We start from the raw sequence: 15,994 nt of genomic DNA on the forward strand, positions 1-15,994 counted from the left end.
AATTAGTAGACGTAGCGGATACCATGTAACCGACTTTGGCAAATCAAGAGACAAAATCTGAGGTATAACAATAAGGGAATGAAAACGTAATTGGCATTTTAAAAGTGACTAGTTTAAAACTAACTGTCACACTTCTCTTCTGATTCACAAATTATGACAGGTGACCTCTTGTGATGGAACAATTTCGTTCATCACTTTTACACTGTGTCTTGTGAGACGCCCCTTCAGCAATATCTACAGTATGTGTCTCACTGCTCACAGAACTAAAATCCCCTTTTCAAAATTTGATGTGCAAGGCACAAGTTGCACGATGTGGCGTAGAACGCAGCTGAGCTGGGTGTAGAGTGACATTTTGACTGTACGAAATGTGGATTCACTGGTTGCTTTGTGCATGCTCTCACGATCATGACTGTCAACTCCCAGTACCAGGGGGTTTAGGTCCATAAACTGGAGTCCAAATTCATAGGAAACTGTTACGAATGTTTATTTTAACATTCAGAATGTAAACAGCATACGGAAAACACTTGATGACACATCTGTATCCAAGCTCATTCAAGCTTTTGTTCTTTCTCGGCTAGATATTTGTAATTCTCTACTGATCAACATTAAATCTTATCAGTTGAACAAACTCCAGCACACTCTAAATGCAGCTGCCCGAATCTTATCAAAGTCAAACGAATTTGACCACATCTCGCCAGTTCTGCAACATCTAAAGTGGTTGTCTGTCCGGGAGCGGGTCAAATTCAAAACTCTCTCGTTAACCTGGAAAATTGTTCATGGATTAGTGTCGAGTTATTTGAGTAGCCTCATTACACCCTATGCACCACAACGCGACTTGCGCTCATCACACAAGAATCTGCTTGAGATTCCCAGAACACAGACTGCCTATGGAAGTCGGGCCTTTTCATCGGCCGCACCAGTGCTGTGGAACAACCTCCCAAATGATCTCAGAAGATTGGACTCTCTAAAAACATTTAAATTAAACTTGAAAACTCTTCTGTTTAAGGGTTCTTATTTTGGTAGTTACATCAATCTGATTTCACATTCTTTCCTAGTGCCTCGGATTAGTTTTCCAGATAGATGGTGCTTTACAAGTGTTTGTTTATTATTATTGTTTATTATATTATTAAACCAGAATACATTTAAAAGAAGTTGGTAGTTTTATCATCTCTTAAAAACCATCCACAAGAAGGGCTCTCGACCAATAGGAATGGGTACGCTGTCGGAGGGATCTACAAATATCTCCAAGGGCTTCCTTACCCGTAATGATCTGATGTAAGACTCATGACACCTGAGATGAATGTAATGCCTACAACTCTGAATATGGATTCCACCGTGCCAACCGACATTCACTGACATCTGCACTGACGACTGCAAGAAACAGCCAAGAAATGGTGACAAAGACACAAAACTGAAAACAAAGTGTTGCTTACTACATGCATGTGAGGATAACATTTATGTTGAGTCAGGCTGATTGTGGAAACTTTTTTATATGGGACTTGTTCTATTTTGGATATCTTTTATTTATGCTCTCCAACTACTTGTGGTATGATCTAATCTGACTTATTAATGATCACACCTGTACAATCATACGAGCAGCAACAGTTCACTGCAATAAGAGACCCCAAAACTCTGAGGGTTGATCCTAGACCATGAGCACATGACCCCAATTAGTCTTTTAGAAGTATGGCTGACACAATAGGAGGGCGCTATTTGAAGTGGGTAAAGTTGGAGCAAACACAAAAGATTATACCCCAACCAAATAGCGCCCTCCTATGGCCCTCCGCCATACCTCTAAAAGGCCAATACCTCTAAAGAGCTGTGATGCAAAGCACTTCTGAGACTGTGTTCAGTTATCATCCACCTTCTCCCATGACACACTTCAAGCCCGTTATTTTGGACCATCTCACTGCCACGGGGGGTGGGGGAATTGTTGCCCCCCTAAAAAACTAAGCTGCCATTTGCCGAATGTTTTGAAATTTACCTGATTGTAAAGACACTCATGATCAACTCAAAGCTTAAGTCTTGATTGAGTATAATATAAGGCTTTTGATGTGACAGTCCTTTGACGTTAATGATCTCAGATGTGTTGGCCTGGTGCCTTGAGAATGCAATGGAAAAGGTATGGATTTTGGCTAAACAATCTCAGAAAAAGCATGTTGGACAAGAATGGTATGTCTGATTTTCACAAAATTGGCGTCAAAATGACCTTGAGGTGTTAATGAAAAACTCCTCTAGGCTTGGTTTGTAAAACAAACCGCAGTGCAATGATATTGAAGAAACTGTGAAGGCTACCCTCCCTCTTCAAAGTAAAGACATCTAAAAGATTTGTATTTTGTGCTAATAACAATTAATAAACAAATATTTCACTAACTGTGTATGGTCTTGGGGAAAGTGGTATCTTATTTCTGGAAAATAACTCATTACCGCTTTTCACGATTGTGAAATGATCTCGGAAAAAGCATGTTGTGCAAGAACAGTAAGTCTGATTTTCACAAAATTGGTTTCAACATGATACTGAAAACTCCTTAAGACTTAGTTTGTGAAAACAAATGCAGTGCAAAGATATTGAAGAAACTGTAGTGTCCCAAACAAACCATTGCGAGTCAATGAGTGTGGGGGCGGGATATCTTATATATAGAACAATAAGTACTATATATAGAACAATAAGTACTATATATAGAACAATAAGTACTATATATAGAACAATAAGCACAGTTTACTATATAACCTGTATTGATGTTACAATGAAAACTTTAGCACTGATACAGTTGAAGTGAGTAATGAATGGACACATACACTTTCTGAGTCTCTGAACACCACTCTCAATAGACGCACACACACCTTGTCAAAGTTGCTCTGCAGATCTGCTTTTCTCTGTTGGTGGACCTCCTTGCATCGTCCTTTGATGCTGACCGCTTCACTGTTGCTCGTTGGTAAGCTCTGGGCCTCCGCAACCTGCGAGCGGTGGCCGAGTACTATGGAAACCCAAAATCAAAAGTGGCAATGCCCTTAGACCTGTGCCAGGTACCTGGGTACCTGTCTGTTGATATAGAAAATTGGTTCTATTTTTATGGGGCTGCTACCTGTAAAAAAAATTCCACATGTAAAATATATGGGAACTTTGATAGTGAAGGGCAGAATTGCTGAAAAATCATCCTGCCACTGGAACACCTAGTCCTGTGGTCATAACTACAGTTCAGAGATTGACAGAGCTACTCTTGTTAGGAATTAAAGGTAACACATCATTTAATAAAAATGGGGGGGGGGGTCGGGATTTCCCTCTAATGTTTAAAACAATGTGCTAATTCCTACGTATTGAAAGAAAAAGAGCCCTGTTTTGGGCACATGGTCTGCCAGGATTGCAAGTAATGCCATCTAGATCTGGCTCTCCATCAGTGATCCCAAAACTGCTTGGCTCTTTGCTTTAGGCAAACTCTGGCGTCCGTAAACCAACGTCAAATCACTAATTGTGATCCAGATTCTTGTGAAACAAACAGGCCTGAATTTGCACGGCATAGACCCTTTGCAGCAAATTTAAGGATTATGACGAAGCCGTGTCGAAACAGCTTACCACTGGTTGCTTGCAGAAGTGCCACCATGCCAATCGGTTTGTCGGCTGTAGAGGGCGCTGCTTGGCCGCATATGACACATTCAAATATTTCCCTAGCAGAGGCTTTGTCGGCTCCTGTAGCCTGCCCTTCCTCATCAGCATCGAGTGATATATCCAAGGGATCCTCTAACAGTGGAAAAGATGCCATGTATAAACACTGATTCAAATGAAAACAGGTAAATGACTGAATAATGCATACAGTGTATGGCACAGACATTATGTTAGGGGCTTTTTCAGTTGCTATAGCCTGACACTGCTCATCAGCAATGAGTAATTATATTCTAGGGATCTTCTGAAAATACAAATGATGGGTGTATGGATGACTTGATTGGAAACAGCAACTATGGCTACGTGACACTTCCAAGGGATCTTCTTAACACATAACACAATGGTCTATTTGTGTACTGAGTAGTCTCAAACCAAAAGGAAAATGACTAGGATAAGAATATCCCTTTAGGTCATACCACATCGGGATCTTTAACACATGTAATTGAGGAAACCAAATCTTTGCTTCACTGATTGAAAGCAGGCTAACGACTTCAACAAATCACTCTGAGCAACAGTTAGATAATTGCAAACAATCAATCAATTCTTTTTAAAAAGTTCTTCAGCTTAGTATCGCATTACAGCACTCAAGGGAAAAACTCACTTGCACCTTATGTAACAAAAATGTCAAACTTGTTAGCCCAAAGGATTGAATACAAACATGTAACACTAACAAATGCAATTTGCATGGAATAATTGCTGATCTAGTCCACAGTCATATAAGTTAAGGATCCATGACATTTGATAGAGTGCAATGTGAAATAAAGAAGATCAATTCTATACTGCCTAGAAATACAGACCTGTTTCCAAGGATTTCTCGATGAATTTTTTCTGCTCTGCGGCTAGCTTGGCAAACAGTTTTTGCTGCGCCTCCCGTGCTTTCTTCCGCCTGGTTTCCAAAGATAAGATTTGTTTCCTACGTCATTCTCATGGATCAGATTCAGGATTCAGTTTGGAGCATTCGGTGCCTGAAGGCCACCCTCTCCAGCTCAAAACAGGTACCAATGCTGCAGAAATAGCTTTTCCATGCGAGGCTACTTTTTTGGACAAATTTCTTTTGGCTCCAACAGTTAACAATAGACCTTATTCAAAAGGAAGCCATTTTGAATATTAAACTGTAAACTGACGATGGCATCAGACTATTTTTATATGACTCTCCCTCTTTCATTATTTTCCCAAATCTGGCTTGAAACACTAATGTATGTTTGATCTCCAAATTCAAAAAATTCATCTCAATGGACAGGTCCTAATTTGTCATGAAATTTCATTTTATTGTTTCATTTCGACTCTCAAATTCCAAAACTGAAGAGTGAACCTTGCTTTCAATTTCAATATGGCTGACCTAAGAATAAAGTCCATTGCTGAAAAGTGTGATTTGGGATCGGCTGTTTAACCCCTCTGAGGTACATTGTACCCTTAGCAAAATGTGGTGCAATGTCTAGCAACTGCAGCCCTGGGCAGAGACGGTTGTCATTCCCAGTCCGAAGCATGGGACCAGGCTCTACTACTGTATGCGAGGTGCAGTGAAATTACAGAGCTGAGCCGTGTAACATGACTTCACCAACAAAATTACAGCATCCAAGCACATGGTATAACAGCGAAAGTATGCAAACTGATTCCGTGGCCTTAGCTGAAGAAAAACCCCAGAAACCAAAGCTGAGCTTTTTAAAATGACCCAAGTGCTAGTCATATACATGTATCTAATAATACAGACATTGATGGCACTGTGTCCGCCAAGAGAAACATTCTGTGTAAAGCAAGGTGCTCTGATACATCTGACCAGTCCTTGAATATTTTAGCAAGAGAAACATATTCGCTACCTGTCGGCAGCTGTGCTCTGTGCGTCAGTTTCCTGTGTTCCTGATGTAGGTTGCTGCTTCAGTTGACATATCTCTTCCAATTGTTTCAGACTCGCTGGATGCAAGGCACAGATCTTGTCCAGTAGACGCTTGATGTAGAACATGCCACCACCAACCTGCGGTACACCAAACAAATTTAGGACTGTAAAGAGATCTGTTGTTAAAGTTCCCCAGTTACGTCAAACACCTCGGGAACACTTTTCGGGGGGGGGGCATGGGAGTTATAGTGCTGAACCATGCAGAGCTTTCAGCTGTAACCAGATGCCTGTCTTGCACAGGTCTTGACACCAATTTTTTAACGTTCAATGCCATCATTTTGCATTTTTCAGACAATAAAGTTCCATGACATGCCCGTGTCTTTTCAATGGCCGAATGATTAAAACCCAAGACATAATTCATCATAACGCACAATGAAACCGTGGAAAGTGTTCTGTGAAATGTACTCAACAAAGGACCACATGACGCCTGTTTACATGAAATTTGTCGGGATTGGTTGCTTATAAAAATCAGACTACTGATGGTAAATTGAGAATACACAAGCTTCATTGAAACTTTACAGTTCTGTGACTGTAAGGACACATCTGTTCTACACTTACTCGTATTCCTATTCATTTGCATTATCATCCTAAATTATTTACTAAGAATTCTTTTATTAAAAATTGTGGGGAATAAAGTGCAATGGAACAGTTCTATACTGCTACAGATTATCTGGTGACAATCCGCCCTGAGCAGAAGCACCCCGTCATCTGTTGAAAAGAGCCATGTTGGTCGGGAGTGTTCATTTTTTTGGTAACGGTGCGACTGCAACGCTTGCGTTTCACAGTCGTTAGTGAACCAGCGGTAAGTAGTTACTACAAAAGAAACCTCCGCTGCTGCGAAAACTGTGCCCTCTCTTGGTCCAGCTTGGAGCCCACACTGGACCACGCTGAAAGCTAGGCCCATCATTGGTGTTGGGCCCCTAGCCAATTTTAAACATCATAAACCATGTGATCACACGTTCCTCCTCCTAGTCATACTTTTTTCATTAACAGGCAAATCAAAATCGACCCCTCATATTCATTCCATGACTTCCTTTATCAGTTCACTTTGCTATTTTGTACAATACCTTTCTTGAATGCACATTACTAAAAATCTCCTAATGATATGGAAAAGGCTTTGCTGTGTAGAACGCAATAATGCTGGTGCATTTGGTCGTTTTATAAATTTGTGTGTCCCTGTTAAACCTGACCCTTGTCATTTGACGCGGAAATATTACTGAAATTGATTTCAAACTATTTAGATTTGTTTGGCAGATAATTTGCATTAATTCATCACCCTTTGAAATTACAAAATACGTTCTGCACTTACAAAATTGTTGGTCAGGTGTGACAGGGCCACACAAAAAATTGGAGCCCTAATTTATAGAATGACTCTATTGTGAAATTTCCACTGCATGGAAAACCGGCTCCCTGGTTGTATTGCGCATGCCAGCAGGCTGAGAGTGACTTTCAAATACAAGCATTAGATCATAGCATACATGGATCAATATTCTATATGAGACTAGGATATTGTTTAGATTTATCATCTGGTAAAAACCACCCACATGATCTGCACTCGATCAAAAGGCATGGGTAAACCCTCTGATGTATTAATGCATATTACACATTCACCTGAACACCACCAGGCTCTGTCTTGCTCTCCGTTCCTGTCCTCATGGAAGGTGGTGTATAGAAGCCTTCCTTGCCTGCCATCTTGGCATGTAGTTTGACCAGCAACTCCAGCATGCTCTCCTTGATGGTCAGTAGCTTGCTGGGGGTCCACAGGACCGTGCTGACCTTGGCTGCCTTCCTGGGTGGGCCGGCGGAGGCCAACAACTCACCTGAGCTCCGGCCAGACGAAGACTGATTCAAAGCAGAAAGTGAACTGATATGACTGACTTGTTTGTATTTGAAAAAAAATTGTCATCATGGTGTAAGATTCTGTCCCATATACATGATTGAGGTGGTTCATTTGGACTTAATTGTCCTAATCCTTCTGGCTCCCTAGTCATGTACAGTGCCCGCTACTGACCAACACTAATGTACACACTGCACTGTATTTTTTCCATTACTTTAATTTAACAGTATTTTACTGCATGTTTAAAATGCACAAGTTCATCATAATCATATCTCTGTGGATAATTTCACTCAGCTAGAGTAAAATATTTTAGTTTAAAAGAGATTCAACCACACCATACACCTACATGAAAATACACTTCCAATGACAGAGATGGATATGACTAATGTGTGAATGCTACTATGACCTATGCCTGGTGCCCATGAATACACAGACACCAGGGTTTATGCACATTCTGATGAAAAGTTGGGCCTGTTTCTCCAGGTCACATTGTTCAGTAATCAGTGAGCCCAGTCTGTTCCTTACAGCCTTGAATAAGCCACAAAGCCCATTCCATTCAAATTGTACCTGCCATCAGCCACGGCATCTGCACCATGAGATTCCAACCCATTCCAAACCCCTTTGGTCAGGTCCCCTTTCTTTCCCCTCCAACCCGTCTCCTCTCCTCACTCCCCCTGTTCAGTCCTACTGACGTACCTCGGTGGCTGTAGCTCCCGCACTTGTGGGTGTGTCCACATCAAACTCCTCCCCTTCCTCAACTTCCATTTCCTCCGCCTCCTCGTCATCCTGCAGCTCCACCCAATCCTCTTCATCTGCCCCCTCAAGCTCCACGTAGACCTCCTCCCCTTCCTCCATCCCTCCTTGGTCTCCGGTTGCTTGGAGGACAGGTGGCATGCCAAACAGGTTCTGGTGAACGATACCGACCTCCTCCTCCAGCAGTTGTTGCAGGAGTTGGTCGGTGCTGTGAACTGTCCTCTTTGGAATGCAGGACAACCAAAAATCTCTTGTTAGCAGTTGCCACTTTTGGTCCTGCTTAAACTCGTGACTAACCATGCTAGAGCAGCCATTTTAACTTGTTTATTGGGCTGTGATGTCGGGCGTCTGCACTGCCACACCTACTTTACATGTTTACATGACATTCCATTTGGCATGAGACATTTCATTTTTTACCTGTCTGGACGTGGAAGGTTTTTCATACATGGCCCTGCTAGGGATCTCCACGGTGTGGATGCGATGACCCAAGTTGCTTAGAATCTGGTTGTCTGAAAACATGGCTGAGAAGTCGCCGTCCTGAATGACTGCTGGTGCAGGAGTCTGGGGCACAGACCATAAAATGCTTAACAAAAGATGTACAGCGGTTTCACTGGATGGGTGTATCCCTCAGTTTGGGGCACGTTTCGTGACATTTCAGTCCATTTGTAGATGAGGTAGAAGGGGTCCCTGACTATATGTATTGTTAAAGTAACTACATGTAAACAAGAGTGTAATATAGGTGATACGCTGGCAAACAGTATCAATGTATATGTGCCTTTGTTAATTGGCAACCAATTCAATTTGCCAATTTGATACACACAGCAAATGAAGCTAAGCTTTAATGTGGAAATCTTTGGCTTTAGTACAATTTTCTATCTGTTGAAACTGTTTTAAGTCGCAGCAGATAGAACTCTATTCAGACACTGAAAATTACACAAACTTTCACACCATTTTAAAAGCTTGCTCCTGATTCAAGGATCTGCCTCACTTGGCCAAGAACCTTTCTACCTTTTGTGCAATGATGTCGGGTGGAGACTGCAGCATCATATCTAGTAGAGCAATGCACAGGTATAGAACAGGCTCACTGACTGACTTGCTATTCACAGCCTGGACAAAAAGACATAAACAGTTGGGTGCAATGAAGAGGTCAATTGTTTCCTTCACAGCCTGTTTTGGAATTATTGGGCTATGGTAGACAATATTAAGTGTTCCAATGGAGGCTGTCTGCTTGTAGTCGTGTCAATTCTCCATGGGCAATAAAAGTGTTACTACCAGCCATCTAGCTAACTACTGCACATGCGGTCAGTAACTACAACTGCTGGATGGCCTGGTCTGGGACCCAGACTCCGACCCCATTTTAGAATGACTGAGACTAGACTCAGGCTTAATCCAATCATTACAAGTACACCAGTATCTCAGGCCTGGTCAAAAACAGGCTCCCTCAGCAGCAGCCATGCCTACTGTCTGCGGGTGCCAACTAATTTACAACTGGTGAACAGTAGACACAAGGGTGGTTTTTTTCATATGCAGCAAGGTATGAGACGGAGAGAAACCCCCCCCCTGCTTTGTATTGGTCATTGTCTCGCAGGAATCTGGGGAATTCCTTTCAGACATCTTGGGGGGATGTGTTAAGCAACAATAGTCTGGAATGTGTATAGGGATTGGACATGTTGGGGGGGTACCCCTCGGTGTCATTTCTTGCTGGGTATCGTTTTTTGGTACTCGGCCTTGTCTCAGGCTTTGTCTCTAAAATCGACCACCGAACACACGTCTACAGTGATCAAGCTAAATAGAAATACTGATGTTGAGGTGAGACATTCTGACTGAAACTACGGAGCTGGTAACTTCCCAATCAGGGGGTAAAAATAAGACAAAGCCTGGGATGTTTACAAAGCCGAGTATTGGGAAATCTGAAAGACTTGAACAAGGCCTCACTCAAAAACAAAATCAAGAAGTAACTTGCACACTATTGTCCCTATGACCTCTGACATGGGTCTACTAATGAGCATAATCACAGCCATTCAAAAAGGAATTCTCCATGTATGTAAATGAGATAATGGGTGATTCAATCTACTGGCACTAATGACATTTACATGTGTATTTATGAACCACTTCTTAAGATAACATGGCCACTATTTGCTATTTTGTTTTCTCCTTTAAAGTTGAGAGTTTAATTTCTGAGTCTTTAATGCGACACATTGAGCAAGGTACCTTGTAGAGAATAATGAATAAAGCACCATGGAGAGCTTTGCAGTGGAGCACCTGATGTAGATTTTTAAGAGCAGGGTGTGGATCCCTCAGCGGCTGGAACGGAGGCCACAAGTCACTGTTCCCAGAATGCCTGCCTGTTTGCTTCATGCTGGGAACAAAATCAAGCCCACAATTTAGGAAATAGACCTATAACGTAATACAGTCCTAGTTTGTTCACATGTATGCTTCCTTATTTCAGTCAGGTGGTCTATGGTCCATCGAGCCCTCAACAGGAGAGTGCAAGTTTGTAAGCGAAGTGTGACAGCGTCGTGTTTCAGGTCTATATATGCCATGTAGACATGCATTCTGTGTCACAGTGCTCCTTCAGTGGAGACAAAACACACTACTGTAAGTATGCATTTATAAGCTGTCAACTCAAAGATGATACATATTTGTGCGCATTCAGGTGAAAAGTAGCAGTGGTACATGTACTAGTACATGAGCAGAATTATGCGAGGACTACCATGTTGAAATTAACATGTTGTGAGGACCAAAAACTTATGAGGACAAATATTTGTCCCAACTAGGTTCCAGCTTTCCTAACACAAGAAAATGAACAGAAAGCCTGCCCATGCATATTGGTTCTGCAGTTGAGGGGACCACTCAGAATGTACAAAGTTACTGAGGGGACAAAAAATGTGGCACGGACACACCACTCCCCCAAAATTCTGTCCACATTTTCCTTTTAAAAGGAAACTTCAATGGTAGCAGCATTGATACCAAGCAGATGATTCATTCACATTCCTGGCATAACCTTGTTAAGTTGAATAATCATGAGCCTTAATGGATCAAAATTAGTCGGTAAAATTGTTCATTTCTGATTTGCTTGGCACAACTTCTGGATCCATTCCCTAAAATAATTTGCCACAATTTTTTGTGCAAGTCCAGTACTCAAGCAGTCCATAGCATTCAGAGAAACGTCATACACTACTCATAACAAGTTGAGGACCACTTTTTTGTGTGTATATACTTTTTATATGAAATATTTTACTGCTGATGATGTGCATTTCATGTTTTGAAACATTTTTCAAATCTTTTATTCCAATGAGAACACCATCTAGACAAACAAAAAATGAAAGAACTAGACCCCACTCATTGCTTCGAAAAAAAATCACCGGTTAACAAAAACGTTGTCTTAACTCTTTTGAGTAATGTAATTTGTTTCAAAACTTTCACAATAAGATGTAGCCTAAGGGAAGTCATAGTTTTGTGAAATGTACAGGCCACAAAACTCCATCTATGCTAGTTCCTGTACATGACACGGTCCCATACTCACTGCGCATTGTATCGATCCATGGCATTCTGGAAGTCCTTTTTCTGCATGGCTCTCAGCAGGACATGGACCGGGTCAAATTCCGTCTCCCAGATGCTGGGTTTGGGTGAATAGCGTCCTTGCTGTAGTCCCCCACTGCCCGTCTCTGACAAAGGGTCGTGGTAAGTCGCAACCTGCTCAAAGAAAACAAAACAGACTTTAAAATACTTTCCCTTTCCAGCGAGATTTTGAAGTGAAAAAAAAAGCCAAGAGATAGGGGTTTCAGGGCTTTCAATGATCGCAGTTTTGTAATTGATGAAACTACCCCGTGTAACAAAAACTATAATAAATAAAATGAAATAGTGAATGCTTTATAAGTTAGGTCTACCAGTCCTGTGATTGGCTAAGAGTTATCTCATAGGGTAAAGTTTTATTTCCACTAGTCAGGTTTACCACAATTGCTTTTTTAGTTGCAAACTGTTCCCACAACCAGCGAGATTAAAATTTGAACCTTTCTTCATCAACATTGTAAATCTGACGGACATTTGTCTATCAATTTCTTCTTGATCAATTTAATTGTCCAATGGAAAGAATTGCTGCCCTATTTTCAATGGGTGACATTGTCAATGCCAAGTCCAAAACACATTTTACACTTGTGAATAAGCAAGGGGGCTGTAGTGTGCAGGGGTCCAAATGAACTTTAATCTCTTGGTGGCCTGCAGGGCCAGTGGGGAATTGCACTGCACTGGCCTTTGTGAAATTTTGGTGGCCCGGGTTGAGTACATGTAATGAAATCGATCAGGCCCACCACACATGCCAATTGTATCAGTCGAACTTCTCTACCAAAACAGCTGATTGGCTATTTTGGCCAGCCTGGCTGGACTTAAATACATTTTTAAGGCCACATATACCTAGACACAATAATGCATACTTACTTCAGCAAGCAGTGGCTCAAAGTTCTCATTGGTGCTAAACAATCCAGTCTTCTCTGGGATGTAGATTTGGATGTTAAGAAATCTTCAAAGACAATCTTAAACGAAATGCTCTATTGCAAACGTATATATGGACAGTATGACAGTTGTCTTCAAACAATCAAGAGACACTCTACTGAAAAAACTTGGAAGATTTTCAGTATAAAGCTTTCACAATCTTTACAAGCAGTAGCTCTTAGATGCACTATTTGAGGATTCAATAAACTGGACTGTGAACGGAATGAACAGAACTGCGGAATTAAAATGCATTATTTCACTCAATTGTATCAATTCAGGTTTTGCTTTGACCAGATGAACAACACTTATGTTTGTTTTTATCTGACTATGGTCCTGGGTTCCACTCCCGGCCCAGGCCACATGTAACTGGAGTTGTTCATTGTTTCTCTACTGTGAACAATGTTTTGCCCCAGGATCTCTGGGCAGAGTTGGGTCGTTTGGTGGCTGACTGAGATGCCTTTGTTTGCCTTAGACTTGACCATGTTGTAGTCACGTATGTTAGGTCCCAAAAGACTGTGCATGCATTTAGTTTGTGTATTCCTGCATGCGCAATAGTGACAGAATGGTCGTCGGCTTGAAAAATATCCTAGCAGACGATGCATATAGGAGGTGACCCGTGTGAGGGATTTGTCCTGCCATTTCCATTGAAGACCTTGTGTGTGAATAAATTGCCAAGAGTCTATCAAATGGTGATATTTAATAGCTTCTGGTAAGAAAGATTGCCGGAAAATATTCAAAGAAAGTGGAAAATATCAATTTTACGACAAAGTATATTTATAAAAAATTATCGTTTTTTTACCTAGCTTTGTGTCTAATTTTCAAAATTTTGCCAAATTTACCTTCAAATAACTTTAATGTCACATGAAAGACTCTCATGTACAGAAAAGGTTATTACTGCTAGGAAGAAACCATTTTTTTAGAAATTCATTTCGTTTTTCATTGGGACCCATTTTTGTCTTTTTCTGTGTTTTTCACCTTACTTGGTGAATAAATATAAATGAATAAATTATTAACTTGTAAGCCCAACCTAAAGCAGCAAATTTAAATCAGCATTACAAAGAAAATGCGTACAGTTCAGTATTGCCCGGCCAAAAAACACTTTTGGGGTTTGGTTTGAGCATCAAATCCCTTTGAACATTCAATAATATCAAATTTATGGCAATATCACCTCTTCCATACAACTGTGAAAATTGACTCTTTAGGATATTTGATCTGTGAGCCGGCTATGAGTTGCATCATGCATGCAGAGTAGGGCAACCATCTCCCGGCGAAGTAATTCCTCATCGGTGGCTCCTAAAATAACGGAACGTGAAAAGTTGGTCGTTAAATGAGGAAAGTTTATCTTTCATGTTTTTGAAATCTAGATCACTTGCAAAATGACTGTATTTTGGAAACTGAAAATGAAAATTGCACCTATACTTAATTACACTCAAAACGTCAATTTTTGGGGGAAACCATCTCACAGCCGGGGGAGGGGGGAATCCCACCAGCCCCATGAACTTGGCTGTCTCATGCTTGTTTTTGGTTTCAAACTTCGCATGCATGTATAGCTTATCATCAGTACAACTGAGAAGTTTCCATTCAATCTGACATACAGTTTTGTTGTTACGGTCATTTTGAAGTCCAAGGCCAAACTTATGTCAGCCTGTGTGCATTGAGCAGTCCATGGAAAAGACAGATTTGACGAGACAGTGCTCATAACTGGGTCTTGCTCATGCTGAATACATGTAGCTTTACACATGGCCTATGTACAATGCCATGTGCCTTGCTGTTTTTTACTTGGCCACCTACCCACATGGGTTCTGGTGCTGAGAAGCGTCACCAGTAAGCTGAGGGCGCTCTCCAACATGGCCGACTCCTTGTCTGGTTCCAGGTGACTGTTGCTGTGATAGAGGTTGAATGTCAGAGTCTCCAGCACCTTGAAGCTGAAAAAAGGAATACACGTAAGTGATAAAAAAAAGCAAGCTGGTATCAGTCACATTTCACAGGCCTGTCGGAAAGCACTGCATTGGAATGTGGAAATATGTTTGAGCTGCCAAAAATAAAGTCACCTAGTATTCTACAAAATGATTCTGCAAATCTGTGAAAAAGTAATGCTCTTCAAAGACAACAGTAGAATAATTAAAAAGTTTACTTCAGACATTCAAGATAAGACTATGAACAAGCACACTATAATTCATGTCTTGATGACACACTTTTCTGTGTGAGATGTTCTGAGCGAACCAAGATGAGTATTTCAAAATGCATGTGAACACTTACCAATGGCATAGGTTGTGAGTAACCCGCCTCAATTCATTCAAGGTCATGTTTAATACACATGCATGCACACGAGTCAAACAACAGTATTAGGTTTTGATTTCATTTTCTTCAGGGGATCACTGTACAAGAAATATAGAGAGGCGGCAAGTTTGGTCTAAAACCCTTTCCCACTGTGCATTTTAATTACAGGAGAACTTCATGTACAGTAAGCCCACTTCACAGGACACCGCATACTGCCCAAAATGTGCTCTGCCCCTATTCAGAACCATACATACTCGCAAAAGAGAAATTTTAAATTGTGCTGACGTAAACCTACTACTTATCAGGTTATTTCACTTATTTCTGGTAGTCATAGCTGCTACCATTGCCCTTTGTCTGTTGCACTATCTTCTGAAACCATTGTTAACTTCTAACCACAATGAAATTCCACTCACCTTGAAAATACTTTTTGAACAAAGAAGTCTGGATCCAGGTGGCATGCACAAACCTAGCAGGAGAAAATGGCAAACTTTAAACAATATGTTCCAGTACAACACGAGTGGGGAGCTTCACTCACACTTCTGTTATTGTAAAGAGGAACAACAGAATTGACCAGTGCAGGGTTCGAACCTACAACCTGTTACACCATGATGATACCCTACCATGTGAGTTAGCCAGCCATACATGAGTGGTTCCTTCCAGTTTGTCAGTATCTTGTGCACTGGTACCCTGGGTACCAGTCAGAGGCCACAAATATGTATAACCAGGGGCCAATTTCATAGAGCTGCTTAAGCACAAAATTCGCTTAAGCGTGATAAAACCTTGCTGGACAAATCAGGTTACCAGCCAAAACTCCATGTAATGTATATTGGTTTGGAATGGTATTCACCTGTCTTTTGGTTAGAGTGACAATCACACAGATTTTGAGCTGATAATCTTTTGCTTTTTAAGCAAGGTTTTTTGTGCTTAAGCAAATTTTGTGCTTAAGCAGCTCTATGAAATTGACCCCTGGGATTACCCCATACTCATAATGTCACATTTCAAATGCATGACCCAGAAAAATGACAACTTGGCCTTATCTAAATGAGCATATCAATTTGTTCAATCTCTTTGTTTTCTA

At 41.1% G+C, this 15,994-nt stretch overlaps 1 protein-coding gene across 3 annotated transcripts in view; it reads right to left on the reverse strand.

The window, feature by feature from the left end:
* The window catches only part of ubr3 (ubiquitin protein ligase E3 component n-recognin 3), a 61,842-nt gene that overhangs the window by 18,111 nt on the left and 27,737 nt on the right, over positions 1-15,994 (reverse strand). For all 3 annotated transcript variants that reach the window (XM_087147815.1, XM_087147814.1, XM_087147813.1), the window contains 15 exons: positions 15,330-15,382; positions 14,428-14,561; positions 13,842-13,929; positions 12,583-12,640; positions 11,672-11,841; positions 10,357-10,504; positions 9,154-9,252; positions 8,563-8,706; positions 8,089-8,367; positions 7,167-7,397; positions 5,479-5,633; positions 4,459-4,547; positions 3,575-3,739; positions 2,845-2,978; positions 1,261-1,371 (listed from right to left, as the gene is read on the reverse strand). In XM_087147815.1, the coding sequence (XP_087003941.1) occupies positions 1,261-1,371; positions 2,845-2,978; positions 3,575-3,739; positions 4,459-4,547; positions 5,479-5,633; positions 7,167-7,397; positions 8,089-8,367; positions 8,563-8,706; positions 9,154-9,252; positions 10,357-10,504; positions 11,672-11,841; positions 12,583-12,640; positions 13,842-13,929; positions 14,428-14,561; positions 15,330-15,382 (2,058 nt within the window). The remainder of the gene's footprint in view (positions 1-1,260; positions 1,372-2,844; positions 2,979-3,574; positions 3,740-4,458; positions 4,548-5,478; positions 5,634-7,166; positions 7,398-8,088; positions 8,368-8,562; positions 8,707-9,153; positions 9,253-10,356; positions 10,505-11,671; positions 11,842-12,582; positions 12,641-13,841; positions 13,930-14,427; positions 14,562-15,329; positions 15,383-15,994) is intronic.

The sequence above is a fragment of the Acanthaster planci genome, linkage group LG17, assembly GCF_054643075.1.
Source record: "Acanthaster planci isolate LZ-2023a linkage group LG17, COTS_SCS, whole genome shotgun sequence".
Lineage (NCBI taxonomy): Eukaryota > Metazoa > Echinodermata > Asteroidea > Valvatida > Acanthasteridae > Acanthaster > Acanthaster planci.